Raw genomic sequence first — 24,191 nt, 5'->3', positions numbered from 1 at the left:
CCTTCTAGAGCACGTTGGGTGGCACGGGATACATGCGGACGTGCATTGTCCTGTTGGAACAGCAAGTTCCCTTGCCGGTCTAGGAATGGTAGAACGATGGGTTCGATGACGGTTTGGATGTACCGTGCACTATTCAGTGTCCCCTCGACGATCACCAGTGGTGTACGGCCAGTGTAGGAGATCGCTCCCCACACCATGATGCCGGGTGTTGGCCCTGTGTGCCTCGGTCGTATGCAGTCCTGATTGTGGCGCTCACCTGCACGGCGCCAAACACACATACGACCATCATTGGCACCAAGGCAGAAGCGACTCTCATCGCTGAAGACGACACGTCTCCATTCGTCCCTCCACTCACGCCTGTCGCGACACCACTGGAGGCGGGCTGCACGATGTTGGGGCGTGAGCGGAAGACGGCCTAACGGTGTGCGGGACCGTAGCCCAGCTTCATGGAGACGGTTGCGAATGGTCCTCGCCGATACCCCAGGAGCAACAGTGTCCCTAATTTGCTGGGAAGTGGCGGTGCGGTCCCCTACGGCACTGCGTAGGATCCTACGGTCTTGGCGTGCATCCGTGCGTCGCTGCGGTCCGGTCCCAGGTCGACGGGCACGTGCACCTTCCGCCGACCACTGGCGACAACATCGATGTACTGTGGTGACCTCACGCCCCACGTGTTGAGCAATTCGGCGGTACGTCCACCCGGCCTCCCGCATGCCCACTATACGCCCTCGCTCAAAGTCCGTCAACTGCACATACGGTTCACGTCCACGCTGTCGCGGCATGCTACCATTCTTAAAGACTGCGATGGAGCTCCGTATGCCATGGCAAACTGGCTGACACTGACGGCGGCGGTGCACAAATGCTGCGCAGCTAGCGCCATTCGACGGCCAACACCGCGGTTCCTGGTGTGTCCGCTGTGCCGTGCGTGTGATCATTGCTTGTACAGCCCTCTCGCAGTGTCCGGAGCAAGTATGGTGGGTCTGACACACCGGTGTCAATGTGTTCTTTTTTCCATTTCCGGGAGTGTATACCACTAGTCTTTGCATTACTGCCAGTGTGAATGATTATAACTGGTATTCTACCTACTCAGAGCAGGACAGGAAAGTGGGAATGAGAACTTTGTCACTGTACAACTCTCCCAGTACAGCATGGATCCTGAGTTTCTAAAGTTGTGGCAGAAGTAAAATTCCAGCAGCAGCAAGAACTGCAACGGGATTTCCAACAGCAGAAATTTCTGTTATAACTACTGCAAAACCAACAACAACAGTCTGTAGCTACAGTTTACTCACCTTTTCCTCCACAGTCATTCACTTTGATGATGCTAAGAAGAGTTGGGAGGTCAGTTTATATGGTTCTGTTGTTCACTGCAAGGCAAATCCAGTAACTGACCCTGGACCTTGTGGGTTCTTACTGTTTAATAAATTGATCAAAATGGTGCAAAAAATGAGCCAATTCTTGTGCCCCGGTAGTTTAAATTGTTCTGAAGTTCTGGCTTGCTGACTGACTATTATGGTCACCAAATATATGCAGTTAGAACTAGGCTCAAGTTTAATCAGTGTGTTCAACAATGTAGTAGTAGTCATAGCTTTTATTATTACTAATATTAGGATTAGTAGTAGTAGTAGTAGTAGTAGTAGCAGCAGCAGCTGAATTAGCTGCTTTTGTGTTCATGACATCCTATCTGTGTCATCATCTGATTTACCAAGCATCCATTCGTCCAGTAGTCTGGCAACATGGGATTCATTAGTTGGGAATCCATCACCCCATCTTTGATAGATACGCAAAACCAAAAGCACTTTGTTTGCCATTGCTGTGTCCCAAAGTGAGCGGAGGCTCATGCACCAGTTTCCTCCCCATCATTATTGAAAGGTCCCTGAAAAGTTCATACTATCAAATTGTGTCCAGATTGTAGACCACAACATCAATGGCATCACTGTCCTTTCCATGATGTCACCTGTTTTGCATGCTGCAAACAGTGGCATCTAGCAAGTACCTGCCCTAACCAGCTGTGACAAGGACGATGACGACAACAGCAGCAGCAGCAACAACAACAACAACCATCAGCACACTAAATGCTATCTTGCCATTGCCCAAAGCAGCAGTGGAGAGGATGCACAAGCTTTTGTTGCAGCTGGAAATTAATGGGACAGTGGCAGATTTCCATTTTGACATAGGCGTGGCCATGTCTTTGATTAATATGGACATATACCGGCACATTGGCTGTAGCACCCTCAGCACTGAATGGTGATGTACAATGTTCATTCGATCCCATAATAGGGCCACATCGTAGTCCAAGCTAACTATAAAAATTGAGCTCGGCAACTGACCCTGCTGTTAGTCAATTCTTGGCCAACAACTAAAATGTTTGGCTTGGTTGCTTATGTGCTTTCTGGTTTTCAAAGTCAAGACTAAGTGAACCTTGTATCAACTATGATACTGTTCACAGAATGTGATACATTATGTATGCAATATAAGCAGCTGTTTAAACTTACATTAGGTTGTGCAACAGGTTTCCAAGCCCATATATCCTTAAAGCAATCAGCAGTGCCTAAGTTTTGTAGAGTTAAGGCATTTTTCGTTGTGCCAAGATCATTACACGAAATTCTTCTTAGAATGCAAAAATATTTTGTTGGTGCCAACCTACATAGGTAAAAATTATCATTGTAATAGAATGAGAAATCAGAGATCACATGGAAATATTAAAGTGTTCATTTCTCCCACACGATGTTCGAAAGTGGAACAGTTCGAGTGGCAGTCTCAAATGGTTTGATGAACCCTGTGCCAGCACTTAAGTTGTGAATTTCAGAGTATTCATGTAATGTATATACAGCACATACAATGCATTTTGTCATGTGTGATCAAGTTAAAGCTTAACTGGATAGATTACAAAGTATGGTTTGGTCCCCTCCCCCCAAATCAACCAACAAAGTATGGAAGTCAAATCACCAGTGTTGTCCAGGCAGTGGACAACGCCCATGATTGTAGCTGAGAAGCCAAATGGATCATTTAGAATTTGTGACGATTTTAAGTCTACCGTTACTGCTGAAGCAACTGCCAAAATGTAACCTATTCCTCAGCTGGGGGATCTGTCGGCAAAACTAGCAGAGAGCCATTATTTTTCTACAATAAAATTCACTAGCATCTATTTTCAACAACCTGTAGATGACTAGACGAAATTTTTAGTAATTAATATGCTGTTCGGCATTTATCGTTACAACAGGTTGCTATATGTGGTAAAAAGCACTACCACAATATTTCAGAGTTACCTTGAGCAACTCATCCAATGTATCCCCAACCATGTTCACTATTTAGATGACTTGCTAGTTATGGGAGTCATGCAGGAGTAGCACCTGCACAATATACAGATGTTGTTCAAGTGGCTCCAAGCCAGTAGTTTGTGTTGTCACCTCGATAAATGTAGTTTCTTTGAGACGAGTGTGAAGTACCTGGTCACATACAATTAGGGGTGTTCAATAAATAATGCAACACCTTTTTAAGACAATTTGAGTTGAAAAAATGTGGAATTTGTTATGGGACATTGTGAAATATTCACACTTCAGACCCTATAGTTTCATGAAGTTACAATAAGTTGCAGCCTTCAAAATGGCGTCTGCAATGGAGGCACATTCCAAGCAGAGAACTGTCATTGAGTTTCTTTTGATGGAAAACCTGAGCATTGCAGATATTCATAGGCTCTTGCAGAATATCTACAGAGACCTGGCAGTGAACAGAAGCATGGTGAGTCATTGGGTGAGGTGTCTATCATCATCACAATGAGGTCACACAAACCTGTATGATCTTGCGTATGCTGGCCGGCCATGCAGAGCTGTGACTCCTGCAATGTTGAATCGTGTGGAAACTCTCATTTGAGATGATTGATGGATCACAAACAAATACGTTGCTGCTCAATTGGACATCTCTGTTGGTACTGCTGACACACTTATCCACCAGTTGGGGTACTGAAAAGTGTGCCCACATCTCTTGCTTACCGACGTCCATATGTTTGGTCCAATGTAGGTTGCTCTCTGCAGGGAGCAGTATCTCGATAATGGGGAGGTGATTGATGCAGCAAGATGTTGGATCTAACGTTGACCAGTAGAGTGATACCATCTGGGCATACAGGCCATCCCTGTAAGGTGGTGTAAGGCCTTTGCACTGAATGGAGATTACATTGAAAAACGGTGATTTGTAGCTATAAAAGCGGGGAATAATATGATGTATTGGAATCCTGAATAAAAGTGACCTGCTTTGACAAAAAAAAAAAGTCGTATTACTTACTGATCACCCCTTGTAAGTAAGGAATGGCTCACACCCACACAGGAGCCTGTGGACACAATAACTCAGCAGCACCTAAGAATATTGCAAGAACTAGAGTCATTCTTCAGCAAAGTTTATGCAAAGTTTATTCCCAATGTGGGCCAGTTTCCCACCTGCTTAATCAACTGTGTAAAAAGGTGTTAAATTTGTATTGTTAGAGGCATGTCAGAAGGCTGTCTTGCAATTTCGAAAGTACCTTATATTGGCTCCCTGTTTAGCAACATTTCTTCTGGGCATTTATTTAACACTTGCCATTAATGCATCAGATTGTGGCATGGTGTTGTTGTACTGACCACACAAATATGCCTATGGCACGGAACAGCTCACTGCAATTGCATCAAAATCACTGCATGCAGCACAGAGGAATAATTCACCAATTGAGAAAGAGGCATTAGCTTTCATATGAAAGGGTACCAGGAAGTTTCATGTGGAGCCCTATGGTACTAAGTTTCATTTGATCAATAATCACATGTCCCTCATTTCACTGTTCAGTCCCCATTTGAAACTTTCTGTGGGCACTGTTTCTGAATAACAATACCTGTGAGATCCATTATTGGCCCACCACACAGCACTCATATGCTGACGCACTTTCCCATTTGCCGTGCAACTCAGATGAAGAGTTTGCATGAAGCACTGTCTTTTGCCTTAGATGCAAATCAGCAACACACCCTTTACGAATTCTCATTTACAGCATGCAAAGTAGCAGCAGAAACAGGCCATGATTTGCTACTCTGGAGCATCATCTGCTGTACAGTGGGGTTGGCCGAACTACCTGCCTGCGGACAAAGACTCAAAATGGCCCACTTGTGTTTAATTATAGCTCTGGTGTTATGTTACTGAGCGTGCTATCTTGTTAGTTATGGATGACTCTCAATGCTGTATGGTAGTTCCTCCTATGCTCTGCCCCAAGATATTGAAGCTCCTCCACATTGTACAAAGGGGATTGTGCAGAATGAAGGCAACACAGCAGCAACAGCTGGTGTTGATGCCACCATAGAACACACTGTTCGGAACTGCCAGGCCTGTGCCCACAATCAGTCAGCCTCAGCATAGTGTAAGGTATGTATATAGATTTAGGAAAAATGTGGTTTCTGGTTATTGATGCCCTCTCTAACTTTCCATTTGGGGCATGGATTTCAGCTACTGTCTGTGCCCTGTCTATCATATCTCCAGTTCAGGGGGGACCTTCCACTCTGGTTTCCAACAACAGCCCTCAATTCATGGCACTTGCATTCCATGGTTTTTATAAACACAATGGTATCGAGCACCTGACCAATGCCCCTTTCCATCCTGCGTCCAATTCAGAATCGGAGTGGATGTTGAAGACCTTCAAAATGCAGGTGCGCAAGATGATGATGACAACTGACACTGGGAAAGAACTCACCAGTTTTGTCTCCACATACTGGTCCACCATAATAAATAGACACAGTCCAGCCAAAATTTTACATGGTCGCAGACCCTGTACTCTCTTTGATCTGCTGTGCCCGGCTTAGTGGGGCAACCCATGAAACACACAGCCATATTACCGTTGGGCCTCATGTCTGGGATCACATTTTTGGCTGGGGCTCTGAGTGGATCAAAGGCATCATTGTCAGCAATAGGAGGGGGGGATGGGGGGGGGGCACAAATGTTTGAGGTAGTGGTCGGCCAGTGCCATTTAGTCAGGCAACAAAATCTGCTCTGGCCACAATGAAACGTACTGCCCTCCCTCACTAATCTCAGCACTGACTGGGCTTAACTCATGCAACCATACCAGCACCAAGCCCGCCCAATAACCTCCATGCTACTGCTACTACCTCAGCCTTTATGTTAGGCATCAACAGGTGGTTGATAATGACCAATGACAGGAGCTCAAGGTGGCAGAACAGCTTCCTTGCCCTATGCCACTTCCAGCTCCCACCAATACCAGTGACCACCTCCACACACAGTCGATGGACGTTGAGCACTTTCGGACTGTGAACCGTTGTCCTCATCACCACCATGTCTGGCATTTACTCCCCTGCAGGCTGGGCCAAGCTGTGCCATTGGCATCTTGCATCTGGCCAGGCCAATCACTTTGAGAAAATTGATATGGATGCTCAGGCTTCACATTCTGGTTGCAGCTCGCTCCCACTTCCCTGCAGGCTGGGCCAAGCTGTGCTGTTGGCATCTTGCATCTGGCCAGGCCAACCACTTTGAGAAAATTGATATGGATGCTCAGGCTTCACATTCTGGTTGCAGCTTGCTCCCATGAGGGCAGTATAGCTGCAATCATGTCACATGGAAACAACCAATGATGTGAGACTGCTTGTGAACACTGCAGCTGACACTTGCCAGGGAGCTGAACATAGGTACATTATGATGCAGATATATTATACATTATGATGCGGATATATTAAACAAATGAATTATTGAATAACAACAATAATTAGACAAGCAAAAACAAAAAAAAATGTTTGCTGATAACATTGTAATTCTGTAAGAGACAGCAAAGAACCTGGAAGATCATTTGAACGGCATGAATAGTATATTGAAGAAGAGGTCACAAGGCAATGTGAGGGTTTCCACCATCTTGAGATACGCTTTTATCTTATACCAAACGGAACCTCCATTTCTACCAGCTGTTTATCATGTAAAGCTACTTTTACTATGAAGAAGTACACAGTAGGTACACTGGACACGGTCTGGTTTGTTGGCCAGACTCTAAATCGAACTCAATTTACAACTCAGATTAAAACTTAGTCATTTCACAAGAACACCTCATCTGACATATTTCTGTCATCAGATTCTTCTCTTTTCTTTGTTCTTCATTCCTAGATCTGTGTTGACAAATACCATAGAACTTCACCAGGTAGGAGCTCCATGGTGTGACGTTTGGCCGTGCAGACTCTGAGTGACTACTTGCTTTCATTGAAACTCACCAAAAGGGTGTCTTTTGTTGCCACACGATGCCCCAGGAACATCTCAAATGTAAAAATCCAATCCCAAGAAACCCAGAATCACCTCAATACCTTATCTAATGATAATAAGGCTGCTTAACCTTAGCCGAATGCCAGTTATGAACATTTCAGTTATACTGACACCAATTATGAATGATTCAATTATACTAATTGCAGAGGGTATATATGTTTCACAAAACCCTTGAAATATTAACCAGTGTATCTGTAAACTTACAACAAATATCAACAAAAGTAAAATAAGGACAATGAAACTTAGTCTTATTGAATAATGTGATGCTGATATCGTCTGATTAAGAAAGGAGAGACTGAAAGTAGTGTACAAATTATGCTATTTGGGTAGCAAAATAACTGACAATTATTGAAATATACAAAATATAAAATGCAGACTGACAATAAAAAGAAAAGCATTTCTGAAAAAGTAAAATTTGTTAACATCAAACATAAATTTAAGTATTTGGAAGTGTTTTGTGAAGGTTGGGAGTGTAGCCTTGCATGGAAGTGAAACATGCACAAACATTTCAGAAAAGAAGGTAATGTAAACTTTTGATATTTGAAGCTACAGAAGCATACTGAAGATTAAGTGGATGGTTCAGATGACTAATGAATAGGCACTGAATCCAATAGGGGAGGAAAGAAAATTATTGTACAGATTGATTAAAAAAGAAGAGATCAGTTGATAGAACTCATCCCAAGGCATCAAGGAATTGTCATTTCAGGAACAGAGGGGGTAAAAATTGTAGAGGGAGACCAAAGCTTGACTACAGTAAGCAGGTTCAGATGGATGTAGGGTAAAGTGATGAAGAAGTCTGCACAGGATAGACTAGCGTAGAAAGTTGCATCAAACTAGTCTCTGGGCTGGAGGTCTCAACAACAACGACAACAACAACAACAACAACAACAACAACAACTACTACTACTACTACTACTACTACTAAAGGAATGTAGGAAAAGAATAAGAGAATAAGTATTAGCAAAAATGCACTTGAAGTTCACACTGATGTTTAGGTTGCACTGTATTTCTGTCATAATGCATAATTGTTAGGGTAGTGTGCAAGAATGGAAAGGACAGCACACTAGTTGGCTACTGCAGCTAGACTCCAGGCACTAAAAGATAAGCAGTCACATATTCCATTCTGTCAATATGATATTTTTTTCAATGTTATTTTCATTCATCCATTAATCATGTACCATTGTTTTCATCAGGAATGAGAACCTTCAGGGATGAGGACAAGCAAGGTATACATTGGCATAAACACAGCACAGTAGCTGCATAAACAATAAACTGTCACTAGTGCTGTTCATGCCCATGGCTTCTAAGTTTAATTGATTAAATTAGTGAGGATGTTGCCTCCTCAGTTTTAAGACACAGTGCTGTTTAACTGCTATCACATCAAGCAATGTTGTGGCATTGATTCTCATGATCAGTGGTTTCTGGCTAGTGCTTCAACTACAAAAACCATATCCTGTCAATCTCCACAGATCAATCTGTCACTGATTTTTGAACATGAGGTTCAAGATAAGTACAGGGTGACACACGGGAGATGGACGGTTTTGAACTGCGTAGTACTGAGGGCGCGGTGGTGTTAGATGAATTTTGCATAAAGAATTAAAATTCCATCCCTACAAAACACTAATTGTCCAACAACTTAAGGAAACTGATTTTGCTGTACGAGAAGACTTTGCTTACAGAATGCAAGTGATTTTTAGATTGAATGAAAATGAAATTTAGTTGATGAGCGATAAAGCTCATTTTCATTGAAATAGGACCATGAATAAGCAAAACCTACGTTACTGGGCTCCAGAGCATCCACACCTTATCCACCAGCGTCCTCTACACTCAGAAAAAGTAACAGTCCGGTGTGCTCTTGGCTCTGTTGGCATTCTTGGACCTTATTTTCTTGAAGAGCATGGGGCCACAGTTACTGTTAATTCGGTTCGTTACATTCGTATGCTTGAAACATTATTGAAACCAGAACTAAGAAGACAGTGAATCCCTTTAAAATGTGTTTGGTTCCAGCAGGATGGGACAACATCGCACACTGCAACCACTTCAATGACAGTTCTTAGACGCATGTTTCCTGGCTGGATTATCTCACTTTTTGGCAATGTTCCTTGGCTTTCCAGGTCTCCCGACTTGTCAGTATGTGACTTTTTTCTGTGGGGGTACCTTAAGAACTGTATCTGTAACCACAAACAATGAAATTTGGACAAGTTGAAGAATGCAATCATTCAAGAAATGATGGAGGATTTTGAGAAGACACACGAGTCATGCATTTGAAATGATGGACATCACCTTGACGACATTATTTTTTACAAATAACTTTGTTAACTACAATGGAAAATAATGAGCTATGATTTTGCGTAAATAAACATGCATTAATTTTAAAGTTGGCTGAGTATTATTTTATTAAAAACCGTCCGTCTCCTGTGTGTCACCCTGTATGTATAACACTGTGGATGCAGATAACAATGACAAGGGGAATAAAAGTTATAGGTGGGTCTATCAGTCATCAGACTCAGCTGCAGAAGTAACTAATAAATCCAGAGAAAACATCTGTTTACTAGTGTGCAGGTTTCCAACTCATGATAAAACTGGAAGTTTTAATCGTCCCACAACTGACTGGGGAAATTACAACTTCATAAATGGCAGATGAAAGAAAACTTCCTGCAAAAAAGTAATAAACACTTGATCTGAAATTACTCAGAACAAATAGCTTGGGATCCTTCCCAGAATGGAAATATAAGATTTAGTGAGCAACTGTTTCTTTGTCAAGTTCTTAAGAAACATTAAATATAGTAGAGATCCCCTTTGATATAAAGACAATATCAGCAAAGTTCTTAAGAAACAGCACCTACTACACAACTAGTATAAAATAAAGCACAAATATACATATATGAAAATGTTAACTGAAATGCACTCAGCTACCAGAAGAACGGTGAGTGAAACCTTCAATAACTACCATAGCAAAATATTATCTCAGAAACTCTCTCAACACCTCAAGAAAAAGTGTCCAGAAAAAGACTGTGGGGTATTATGTAGATATAGAAGGCCCTGAGATTTTTGAGGATAGAGGGAACCATGGACCTTGCCGTTGGTGGGGAGTCTTGCGTGCCTCAGCGAAACAGATGGCCGTACCGTAGGTGCAACCACAACGGAGGGGTATCTGTTGAGAGGCCAGACAAATGTGTGGTTCCTGAAGAGGGGCAGCAGCCTTTTCAGTAGTTGCAGGGGCAACAGTCTGGATGATTGACTGATCTGGCCTTGTAACACTAACCAAAACGGCCTTGCTGTGCTGGTACTGCAAACGGCTGAAAGCAAGGGGAAACTACAGCCGTAATTTTTCCCGAGGGCATGCAGCTTTACTGTATGTTTAAATGACGATGGCGTCCTCTTGGGTAAAATATTCCGGAGGTAAAATAGTCCCCCATTCGGATCTCCGAGCGGGGACTACTCAGGAGGACGTCGTTATCAGGACAAAGAAAACTGGCGTTCTACGGATCGGAGTGTGGAATGTCAGATCCCTTAATCGGGCAGGCAGGTTAGAAAATTTAAAAAGGGAAATGGATAGGTTAAAGTTAGATATAGTGGGAATTAGTGAAGTTCGGTGGCAAGAGGAACAAGACTTCTGGTCAGGTGACTACAGAGTTATAAACACAAAATCAAATAGGGGTAATGCAGGAGTAGGTTTAATAACGAATAGGAAAATAGGAATGCGGGTAAGCTACTACAAACAGCATAGTGAACGCATTATTGTGGCCAAGATAGGTACAAAGCCCACGCCTACTAGAGTAGTACAAGTTTATATGCCAACTAGCTCTGCAGATGACGAAGAAATTGAAGAAATGTATGATGAAATAAGAGAAATTATTCAGATAGTGAAGGATGACGAACATTTAATAGTCATGGGTGAATGGAATTCGGTAGTAGGAAAAGGGAGAGAAGGAAATGTAGTAGGTGAATATGGATTGGGGATAAGAAATGAAAGAGGAAGCCGCCTGGTAGAATTTTGCACAGAGCACAACTTAATCATAGCTAACACTTGATTCAAGAATCATAAAAGAAGGCTGTATACACGGAAGAAGCCTGGAGATACTGACAGGTTTCGGATAGGTTATCTAATGGTAAGACAGAGATTTAGGAACCAGGTTTTAAATTGTAAGACATTTCCAGGGGCAGATGTGGATTCTGACCACAATCTATTGGTTATGACCTGCAGATTAAAACTGAAGAAACTGCAAAAAGGTGGGAATTTAAGGAGATGGGACCTGGATAAACTGAAAGTACCAGAGGTTGTACAGAGTTTCAGGGAGAGCATAAGGGAACAATTGACAGGAATGGGGGAAAGAAATGCAGTAGAAGAAGAATGGGTAGCTTTGAGGGATGAAGTAGTGTAGGCAGCAGAGGATCAAGTAGGTAAAAAGACGACAGGTAGTAGAAATCTTTGGGTAACAGAAGATATATTGAATTTAATTGATGAAAGGAGAAAATATAAAAATGCATTAAATGAAGCAGGCAAAAAGGAATACAAACGTCTCAAAAATGAGATCGACAGGAAGTGCAAAATGGCTAAGCAGGGATGGTTAGAGGACAAATGAAAGGATGTAGAGGCTTATCTCACTAGGGGTAAGATAGATACTGCCTACATGAAAATTAAAGAGACCTTTGGAGATAAGAGAATCACTTGCATGGACATCAAGAGCTCAGATGGAAACCCAGTTCTAAGCAATGAAGAGAAAGCAGAAAGGTGGAAGGAGTATGTAGGTCTATAAAATGGCGATGTACTTGAGGACAATATTATGGAAATGGAACAATATGTAGATGAAGATGAAATGGGAGATACGATACTGCGTGAAGAGTTTGACAGAGCACTGAAAGACCTGAGTCGAAACAAGGCCCCCTGAGCAGACAACATTCCATTGGAACTACTGACGGCCTTGGAAGAGCCAGTCCTGACAAAACTCTACCATCTGGTGAGCAAGATGCATGAAACAGGCGAAATACCCTCAGATGTCAAGAAGAATATAGTAATTCCAATCCCAAAGAAAGCAGGTGTTGACAGATGTGAAAATTACCGAACTATCAGTTTAATAAGTCACAGCTGCAAAATACTAACGCGAATTCTTTACAGAAGAACGGAAAAACTAGTAGAAGCCGACCTCGGGGAAGATCAGTTTGGATTCCGTAGAAATGTTGGAACACATGAGGCAATACTGACCCTACGACTCATCTTAGAAACCAGATTAAGGAAGGGCAATCCTACGTTTCTAGCATTTGTAGACTTAGAGAAAGCTTTTGACAATGTTGAATGGAACACTCTCTTTCAAATTCTGAAGGTGGCAGGGGTAAAATACAGGGAGCGAAAGGCTATTTACAATTTGTACAGAAACCAGATGGCAGTTATAAGAGTCGAGGGACATGAAAGAGAAGCAGTGGTTGGGAAGGGAGTGAGACAGGGCTGTAGCCTAGCCCTGATGTTATTCAATCTGTATATTGAGCTAGCAGTGTAGGAAACAAAAGAAAAATTCGGAGTAGGTATTAAAATCCATGGAGAAGAAATCAAAACTTTGAGGTTAGCCGATGACATTGTAATTCAGTCAGAGACAGCAAAGGACTTGGAAGAGCAGTTGAACGGAATGAATAGTGTCTTGAAAGGAGGATATAAGATGAACATCAACAAATGCAAAACGAGGATAATGGAATGTAGTCGAATTAAGTCAGGTGATGCTGAGGAAATTAGATTAGGAAATGAGACACTTAAAGTAGTAAAGGAGTTTTGCTATTTGGGGAGCAAAATAACTGATGATGGTCAAAGTAGAGAGGATATAAAATGTAGTCTTGCAATGGCAAGGAAAGCGTTTCTGAAGAAGAGAAATTTGTTAACATCGAGTATAGATTTAAGTGTCAGGAAGTCATTTCTGAAAGTATGTGTATGGAGTGTAGCCATGTTTGGAAGTGAAACATGGATGATAACTAGTTTGGACAAGAAGAGAATAGAAGCTTTTGAAATGTGGTGCTACAGAAGAATGCTGAAGATTAGATGGGAAGATCACATAACTAATGAAGTATTGAATAGGATTGGGGAGAAGAGAAGTTTGTGGCACAACTTGACTAGAAGAAGGGATCGGTTGGTAGGACATGTTCTGAGGCATTAAGGGATCACCAATTTAGTATTGTAGGGCAGCGTGGAGGGTAAAAATCGTAGCGGGAGACCAAGAGATGAATACACTAAGCAGATTCAGAAGGATGTAGGTTGCGGTAGGTACTGGGAGATGAAGAGGCTTGTACAGGATAGAGTAGCATGGAGAGCTGCATCAAACCAGTCTCAGGACTGAAGACCACAACAACAACAACAACAACAAGAGGGGGGATTCTCATGTAAAGCACATCTTGATTTACTGCAGATTCCCTCTTAATGAAATTATTGTCCACCATCATCATCTGTGATACAATTAAACTTATTTATTTAAAATACATTGATTCATTGATGCTGTTAAGCATATTATTTTCAGGCAACTCAGTTCATGCACAAAGAATATTAGTCTCAATTTGTGCCATCAGAATAGATTTACATTATTAGTTGCAAACTGTGCCATCTGAGTAGATCTGCTGCATTATGACACCAACATGTTTCTCCTTTTTCTTTATTAAAAATGGACTGTATATTGTTTTGTAATATTTGCAAGGAAATTCAAAGAGGACTTCAGTGGCATAACTCTTGTGGAAACTGATCACATGTTAACAAAATAACAGCACTGCAAACCATTGTCTCATAACAGGGAGAAGTAGTCCCACTAACATCTTTTCCACTTACCACGTGTAAGCAGATGTGAAACTCAGGTATGATTCATGTGTTCCTTTTTATGACTGTCATTTTAAGTGCTCAAAATTTTGTCCTTGAGCACTGATACATGCTACAAAGAAATTCCTGACAGATGATTAACTTGGAGAAATGCAATAAATTTAGAGTTTGCATGCAACTCCTTGCCTATCTCATGTCAGCTGATTGCAGGTTGCATCTAGAGGTGTCTATTATAAAATCATTAACTATTCTACACTTAAATTTGAATAACCATCTTCTCTATTATGGGTAATTGGACATTTGCCTTATAACCCATTTAAAACTGGATAAGCTTTGCTTACTGCACTGTCATTTACAAAGATGTTGTCTATTAAGATGTACTGTCTTGCACAATTCTGGTGGGAAATTTTACAACTGAAATTTAATTGCATGTATAAAGCAATATTATGAAAAGGATAAATGCTTCTGACCATATAAATGGAGATGCTAAGTTGCAGATAGGCACAAAAAAATGATTGTCATATAAATAAGCTTACAGGCAAAAGCACCTTCACTGAAATTACACAAGATACACACACTTGACCACAGTCTTTAGCTGCCAAGTAAGTACTATAAAAAGGACCCAGTATTTCAAGATTAATGATTTCCTTTGAAAAATACCATTGTAATCAAGTAAATATTTTGCTATCAAAGGCAGATGAATAGGGCTCACACTCTCTCTGACAACGAAAGTACTAAACAAGAACGTGAATATCTGAGAGCAGTTTTTTAGAAGAATGGCTAAGAATCTTATGTCCTACAACCTCTGTACAGCCAGCAAAACCAGAAGAGAATTCTCTAAAGGATGCGGCCACTGCATTTATTCCTGCTTGTGGTGCATTATCTGGAAAGATAGGAATTCCCTAGAAAAACCAAGTGAAGACAGTCATTGGTCTACCAGCCAAAACTCAGGCCCTGTTTGGCAGTGTGAAAGACTATATTGCTCTATGGAAATCACACCCTGCTGTTGTGGTAAGGCATACATAGGTCAGATGGTGCATACTGTCACAGATTGCTGCCGGAAACACCAATGGTACACCAGATTGCAACAGCCTAATAAGTCGGCAGTTGCAGAACATTGCCTGACAGAATTACATGGAATGGATTATGACCCCACCAAGTTTCTAACACACATGTCCAGTTTCTGGGACTGTGTCATTAAGGAATCTATTGAGATCTGAATAAGGGCACTGCTGATGAATTGTGATGGTGGGTACATCCTTGGTAAGGCATAGGCTCCTGCTATTATAATGCTCCAGAAGAGAAATGAGGTACCAGACATAGAACTGACTTCAGGGGCAGCACATGCATCTGGACATGAACGTAGGATGGAACATTGTGTCGGCGAGAGGAGTGGGGTTAGGGATGCGGCATGCTGGGCATGGATGGCAGATGGAGTAGCCAATCAGAGGGAAAATGGGAAGAGGTAAAAGCATGGCACTGGCCCCCTATCAATCAGTTCATCAGCACACCTGATGATGGCAATGTGGTCATTTGCTGAAATAGTGTGCCTGTTAGACCCTGACATCTGGCGATTCACTTGTGAACTCTTTCAACATGAAGTACACTGGGAGAATCACCGGAATCACATCACATACCTCTACGGGAAGATGTATTGTGGCATGAAAAGTCTTGACAAGATGCACAACTGGAGAAGCCATTTGCTGAGTGCATTCGCATTTCTTATGAGATGCCATGAAGAACACATAGTACTGAACTTCGACCAAGTTACACATCACATAAACTCAGCAGCAGTCAGATGAACAAAGAAACATGGGGACAGGAGAGAGTCAACTTTACTTGCTGGTGTCTGGACTAAGTGACAAAGAACTTTTCAAATTACATCTACAGATGACTAGCCAGTACAGTTCTTGGTCATGGGACTAGATTGATGGTGTCACATGGACTCTGTGCAAAGGATGGCCACTGGATGTCAAACACTGAAATTTGAGCATATACTGGACAGGAAATCTTATGATGTCACCTGCAAGACTATCAATCTCACGGCCAAGTAATAGGATGAGGATGTGGTGTCAGTTCTTAAGAAAGGACTCAATTTGGCACCCACTCCTAAATTTGCAGCACTCACTCAGTGAAACAGGTAGCTGCATGACTTCTCCCTTATCCAGCTGCTGAAATATGTCACAAGACCTGTTGTGCTGTCATACAGATGAAACATATGAAATCAAACATCTACGGGGGCAGCCATAAGGAAACTAAGAGAAGACCCTGATTTTGTGGTCTTACCAACCAACAAGGGCAATGCAACTGTGGTCCTATCTCACCATGATTACATAGAGAAAATGTGGGGCCTGCTAGAAGACAGTGCATACCTGAATATCGACACTTACTCTACCAAGAGTTTGGAGAGGAAGACCATGGCGCTTCTCATTGAATTCAGCTTGCCAGACAGGTTTGTTAAGAAGCTAAGACAGATGGCATCAACTCCACCAAGACTTTATGACTGCTGAAGATTCACAAGGATGGGATTCCTTCACGCCCCCAACCCCATCATCAACATTGGTGCTCCGACATACCAACTCACTAAGTACCTAAAGGACTTGCTTAACCCTTATGTCGGGAGTGTTCACAATACATTTGCAACTCTGTGGATTTTGTGGGTAGCCTTAAAAACTTTATGCTTAACAATACCAACATACTTTCTCTTTTTACCAGAGTGGCTTTATGAGAATCCTTAGAACTTATTGGGAGATATTTGATGTAGTGATGACCAACCTTTTTTAGCACATATTCACGTCAAAATTTTCAACACTTGTTACTATGAGCAGACTGAAGTAGGAGTCACTAGGGACCCACTTTCACTAGCTGTCACCAATATGTATATGGAATATTTTGAGAAGGAAGCACTGGAATCAGCCAAATGAAAACCTACCTGTTTCTTCTGGTATGTACAGGACACTTTCCTCATATGGCAACATAAGCTGAATGACTTCCTTATAAACTACAGTTCCATACACCAGAACATTAATTTTACTATGGTGTGGTCCTCTCTGTGGATGCTCTGGTTAAAAGAAGAGTGGATGTCACTTTGGGCCACAGCACATACTGGAAGAAGATGCACACTGTGCTATAATGACATGCAGACAGCTGCCATCACCTGGCTTAGATGAATGGTGTGCTCAAAACTTTGGTACATAGAGCTTGCAACCTCTCTGACAAAAAAAGTATCAACCACAACTTGAACATCTGAGAGCAATTTTCCAGAAGTGTGGCTACAAGGAGTTACAGATTCAGAGAGCCTTATGCCCTATACCCTTAGTACATGTCCTATAACATCTGTACAATCAGTGGAACCAGAAGATGATGCTCAGGAGGATAAAGTCATTGCATTTATTCCTTTTTGTGGCACATTATCCGGGAAGATAGGAGGAAGTCTCTGGAAATACCAAGTTAAGATCAGCCAAAACATAGCACTGCTTGGTAGTGAGAAAGACAACACTGGTCTATGATAATCCAGGGTCTATCAGGTACCCTAGCCATGTGGTAAGACATACATAGGTTAGAAAAGGCATACTGTTGCAGATCACTACCAAAAACATCAATGGCACACCAGACTGCAGCAGCCCAACAAATCAGCAGTCATAGACACTGCCTGACGCAGTTAAAAGGAATAGATTATGATCACATCCAGGTTCTGACACAAACGACAATGACTGCGACTGTGTCATTACAGGATCTATTGAGAGTTGAAGTGGAAAACTGCTGATAAACTGTGTAGTGGGTACATCCTTATAAGGCATGGGGCCCCACTAATAGAACGGTCAAGCAGAGAAATGAGGTACCAGACATCAAACTGACTTTGGGGGCAGGTGGAGGAACAGCAGAGATAGGTCATTTGCTGAAATGTTGTGCCCATTGAACACCAACTTCCAGCTGTTCACCAATGAACTATTTCGACACGAGTACATTGGGAGAATCTGAAGAAACACAGATAAATAGCAGCTCTGTATCATAACTGCAGAGGCAGCAGCTTTCTTCAAAATAATAACTTTTTTCGTAATTTAATTTATTAAATTTAGTTAGAATAAGTGTGACAAACATTAAGCACTGTAATGATAGTTTGTAGTTATAGTTTACAGATTTGGTTTCTGTGATTTCCATGTCTTTTGTTATTGTATAGCTTTATATGTTCCTCATCCCAGAATGTTTTTATTCTGGATGGACCCTACGCAGCTTGATGAATGAAGGAACCTCTTAATTAATGGTCAGTGGCAAACAGCTATTTTGAAGGTCTAGTGGAAGATTTATTATTTACCAATCTCTGCAGGTATGTGTAAGTCTCATTTAACTGTGATTGTTGTATTAGCATTATATTACTGTGAGCAAAATTCATATTGTGTTGTTATTGTAAGGATAGCATAAGATTTTACCTGATCCAGCTATTCTGACATGTCATTTTTCAAATCATGCAAGACATATACTAGTAACATTCCTAACAAGATGTCATGACCACCATCTTCCCCATTCCCTTCTCACGATGAATAATCGAAATGAGCATATTGTACAGGAATGCTGTTGTTCAGTGTATCTTACTGTTATTATTTCAAAGTCCTGGTATAAGTAAAATACAAGTTAGGCTTCAGTACAGAACTATAGCCTGACAAGAAAAGAATGGCTGTGGCTTTCTGTACTGCAAGAAAAGTGTTCTTCTTCTTCTGCTGCTGCTGTTAGATATGCATAGAGATGTTGCAAGTATACAAATAAATTATTGAAAAATAAAGATTCTAAAAGTGTCTTAAGTACACAAATCAGCTTACCTTCGATGTGCCCATAATTCGAGGAAATGTGTATGTTGAGCAGCCTTCTGCACACAGCCCTAAGATAGTAAATGGAGTACGAAATGTTGCCTGAAATTGTTTTTAACAGATTGTTATTCATACTATCTTATAAATATGATAAATGCTTAACATATAACTGGTAGACAATAATAAATTATATCTTTTATGAAGCCAAATGCTGGAATAAAAAAATTGGTGGTTTTGAAGCAGTTTCAATTTGATTGTGAAATCACAGCACCATTACTTGATCAATGAACATTTGCATAAGTTTTTCACTAAAAGCAGTGTGTCGCTCTAAGTGCCTTATTTTGTAGGTGGATGAGACTTCACAAAAACAAAAGTTCCAAATATACCTACAAAGTGTTTACAAGGAGGAAGAAGATCAAAAGGGCAACTTACTTAGGAATCATACAGTATAACATCTGAGGAACATTATATACACAAAAGTAAAAAATGAAACCTATGAGCATGTACCACTTTCAGAGGCTGGTTTAATTGTTCTAATGCAAAATTAATGAATAGTTTTAACATTTGTGGATTATTCTGACAACACTTGGAGGAACAGAGACATATTAAAAACTTAAATATATGATACTGATGTTCCACAATAATACTGATTTTACAGTTCATTATGAACTAGCTTTTGGCTATCAGTGAACACCAATCAGTGAATCCTGACTTAATCCCCACTGATCAGATATTGTTCTATTATTCACCTTTACTGAAGTAGTAACAGCCAGTTAATATTTTTGGTCATTATAAGATAGCATACTTATTGTAAATAGTATAGTTGTCCCCCAATCACAAACTGAGCAAGGTGGCGCAGTGGTTAGCACACTGGACTCGCATTCGGGAGGACGACGGTTCAATCCCGCGTCCAGCCATCCTGATTTACGTTTTCCGTGATTTCCCTAAATCATTCCAGGCAAATGCTGGGATGGTTCCTTTGAAAGGGCACGGCCGTCTTCTTTCCCCATCCTTCCCTAATCTGATGAGACCGATGACCTCGATGTCTGGTCTGCTTCTCCAAACAACCCAATCCCCCCAATCACAATTTTCCATTGACTCTTTCCTCCCCTCTGCCTCCCCCAACCCCCCTTCCCCCCTTTCTTGGGCTGATAATAAAATTAATCCGTTATTTTGCCCATACAACCTGTAGTCCGATTCACGAGCAATGGCAGTTTGTGCAGGTCAAGGCACAGCAGGGACTGCATTGTTGCTGGTTCCAAGCGACAGTTGCAGTACACTCATACACATTCTTTGAACTTGATGAAAGCACGTATCCTGCAGTGTGTCTTTTGCTTGCTTATGTAGGATTTGTCACTTACCACCACCAACAATGGTGACAACTCACAACAAATGGAATAAAAATTCACTAAATAACTGGCTACAGTCATGTTTAATGCTCACATCAGCTACAACATTCACAGCACATCACTGGGCTGTCAGAGAATCTATGATGCAGGTGCACAGAACAGGCCTAAAATCGACCACCATAGTTCATGACTCCAACTATAGTAGTCTATGCCAGTACTAACTTGTGTACAATTTTTAGCATGTGCAAAGAATGGTTCCAATGGCTCTAAGCACTATGAGACTTAACATCTGAGGTCATCAGTCCCCTAGACTTAGAACTACTTAAACCTAACTAACCTAAGGACATTACACACATCCATGCCCGAGGTAGGATTCAAACCTGCGACTGTAGCAGCAGCGCAGTTCCAGACTGAAGCACCTAGAACCGCTCAGCCACAGCGGCCGGCTGGCATGTGCATTCTTATACTTTTAATCTTTGAGTATAAAGAAGTATAAGATTTATTTGTTTACAGCTTCTTTGTAAATTTCATTATGCTTGTGTTTTTGTATAGATATTTGGTTGTAAAAGGTCACATATTTAGAAAAACAATCTTTGCTCAGCTATAAACTCTCACTTACATTGTATGGGCTATGTGAAAAGTCTTAAGTTACCTGACGATAGGTGAAAGGCAGTTCATAATGAACTATAAAAAAATATTATTGTGGAACATCAATACAGTGCATTTAAGTTTTTAATATGAGTAGTTTTAGTTTGTGACAAAATTTCTTAAATTGTAAATATGCAGAAGTATATAACACAGTATCATTGTTATCCCATTAAATAACAGCTGAACTGTGATATACACAGATGCAAAAATAATTTTCATGTAGACTTTTCCCCCTGGTCAAGTGTTCAGAATGGAGTTATGTACTTTGGTGGTAGGACATTCAACAAGCTCCCCTCTAACATAAAGCAGAAAATTGGGAATCTCTACCATTTCAAAAGAAAATGAAAAACCTACTTCCTTATTTGAATATTTAGGTTCAGGGGTTGGAAAGTTTTGTTAGCTACATCGCAAGTGGAAGTTTTATTTTTCTAAAGGCCACCATTTTAACCATTATCTGTTGAAATTATTTATTTCACAATTGCAATTTTGGCCTTGAAATCGAAAAAATTATTGAATATGACATTCTTTGAAAAATGCTATATAAATCTGAACCTTAACAAAGAGAAGTTAATCAACAAGCAGTAGTGTTTGTCATAAAGCAGTTTGAAAAGTAGTAATGTTTTGTAAATAAGACTCATTGTTTATACACATAAGTAAATATTTTCTTTTAAAAAGTATCATGTGAAGTAAATATTAAGTTAACAATAGCAGATAAATGGCAGCTGTACAGTAAAACTGATGAGGCAGCGGTTTTTTTCAAAGGAGCAGCTTTATTACTAATCTTTTATTAAATTTAAATGGATAAGCATGAATAGCATTAAGCAGTGCAGTAGTAGTTTTCTGTTAATACGACATACAGATTAAGTTTCCATGATTTTTGTCTAATGTTAACATACATCTTGACTTGTTGTAAATCCCTGGAGGTGGTTCTAGATGAGATCTATGAATTATGGTTGAGTGAACGGATGATACTGAAGAATAAGCTGCTGCTTCTTATTGATGGAATGAACAATTGGTAAGCCTTGTACTAATTCCATAATGATCAAACCTGTGTAATAGTATAGCATTGCCCACACAATCAAATGCTTTTGTTAACTAAATGAAGATACCTACTATCATTACCTTATCATTTTCTTCTGTCACAGTGCTCCAAACATAGTGGAGTGGGGGGGGGGGGGGGGGGGGACAAAAATAAAGAAACATTACAAATGCAACACACTGCTATGCCTAATACGATGTAGGAAACCACTGACCCTCAAAACAACTTCCAGTCATCACAAAATGGATAAATACAGGTCCTGCTTGGTTTCAAGGGAACCTTACACCATTCTTCCTGCCAAATAATGAAAAGTTCAGGTAATGATGATGGAGATGGATAGCGACCGCATGCCCTTCTCTCCAAAGTAGACAACAAAGACTCAATAATATTGAGATCTGATGACAGTGGGGGCCCGAGGAGATGCAACAATTTATCTTCCTGCTAACAAAAAGAGTCAAGGATGATACATGCTATGTGAACAGAGGACCTGCCATCTTGGAGCGCAGCATCACCATTAGGAAACAAACACTGTACCATGGGATGGACCTGAATAGCCAAAATGATCACATAATCCTTAACAGTAATGAGATCTTGCAGAGTACCAATGAAGCTCATGGAATACCACAATATAGCAGCCCAAATCATGTACATCTACATAAATACTCTGCAAGTCACCATACAGTGCTTGGCAGAGGGTATCCTGTACCTCTGCTAGTCATTTTCTTTCATATTCCACTTGCAAATAGAGCAAGGGCAAAATGATTGTCCATATGCCTCCGCCTGAGCCCTAATTTCTTTTATCTTATCTTTGCAGTACTTATGCAAGATGTATTTTGGCAATAGTAGAATCATTCAGCAGACACCTTCAAATGCTGGTTCTACAAATTTTCTCAATAGTCTTCCCTGAAAAGAATGTCACCTTCCCTCCAGAGATTCCCATTCGAGCTCCTGGGGCATTGTGTTTCTTGTGTGTTGTTCAGACCTGCCAGGAACAAATCCAGCAGCCCACCTCTGAACCAGTTCAATATCTTCCTTTAATCTCACCTGGTATGGATCCCAAAAATTGGAGCAGTACTCAAGAATGGGTCACCCTAGTGTCATATATGTGGTCTCCTTTAAAGGTGAACCACACTTTCCTAAAATTCTCCCAATAAACCAAAGTCAAACATTTCTCTTCCCTACCACAGTCCTCACACATTTGTATGAGACATACAGCTTTGCTGTAATAGTGCTGGGACTGACAACCAAAGATGTCCTGCTATGAACAGAAATGGTATCCCAGACCATCACTACTGGTTTTGGACTGTATGGTGAGTGACAGTGAGGTTGGTATCCCACCACGGTCTGAGGTATCTCCAGATATGTCTTTGCTGGTCATTGGGGCTCTGTTCATAGTGAGACACATCACTGAAGACAATTCTACTCCATTCAACTTGATTCCAGGCTGAAAAATCTACCGTTTTGGACGACTTGAAGTGGTGAAGTATGTGTGCAAACTTCAACTTCTTTAACGATATGACTTACTTGATATGGTCAGCTGACTTTCCTAGCTGATTAGCCTGCTGCGGCAAACTCCCTTTCTCTTCTTCTCTGCAGTATATTGCTGGGAACAGGAATTTCTCAAGACTCTTTCTACTTATTTCTATAAGTAGACATACACAGTTTCTTTTGCTTCACTTAACGATGTATATTTAAACATCAAACTTTTACAAATCTCACTCTCCACATGAATAAATACTGTTAAGTAAGTCTCCTCAAAAGTTAGAAACACAGTTACATTTACAACAGAGTTGGCTTGCTAACCACGAGTCTATTATACAGAAATCATACACCTGTCTTGCCCCTGGCAAGTTCAAGTTAAAAGTACTAAAAATCTTTTTCCACTCAATTGTTCTTTCATTACTAACAATAGTCACAGTTAAAAAACAGCACAGAACAACACAAAAGTTCCTTGATTCTGCCATGTGCTTCATTATGACTTCCATGGATTGAATGACAAGTACTTGTCGGTGTCATTCGACCGCCATGTCTACAGTTTTCTCACGCTAAACTTCGGACCTGCATACACAGACAGGTGACGCGCAGTAGATAGGGTTCCTTTCTCCCACTCACATCTAAAATATCGTGTATCGTGTTTGAGATGGTGGAAGGCCGGGTGGTTCTAGAATTTGCGCCGAAATTCTTGAAGCACTACATATCCCCACTCCCCCCCCCCCCCCCCCCCCACCCCTTCCACCAGATTGAACACACAATATTTTATACAATCATTATGTACATTAATATCACACATAATAAAA

General features: G+C 41.0%; 1 protein-coding gene across 3 annotated transcripts in view; it reads right to left on the bottom strand.

Moving 5' to 3' along the window:
• LOC124787910 (enoyl-CoA delta isomerase 2-like) overlaps positions 1 to 24,191 on the bottom strand; it is a 107,951-nt gene that overhangs the window by 22,942 nt on the left and 60,818 nt on the right. For all 3 annotated transcript variants that reach the window (XM_047254896.1, XM_047254895.1, XM_047254894.1), the window contains exon 5: positions 18,871 to 18,960. In XM_047254896.1, the coding sequence (XP_047110852.1) occupies positions 18,871 to 18,960 (90 nt within the window). The remainder of the gene's footprint in view (positions 1 to 18,870; positions 18,961 to 24,191) is intronic.

This window comes from Schistocerca piceifrons, chromosome 3 (assembly GCF_021461385.2).
Source record: "Schistocerca piceifrons isolate TAMUIC-IGC-003096 chromosome 3, iqSchPice1.1, whole genome shotgun sequence".
Lineage (NCBI taxonomy): Eukaryota > Metazoa > Arthropoda > Insecta > Orthoptera > Acrididae > Schistocerca > Schistocerca piceifrons.
Note: the sequence above shows the minus strand (reverse complement) of the source record. Positions and strands in the feature narration are given on the sequence as shown.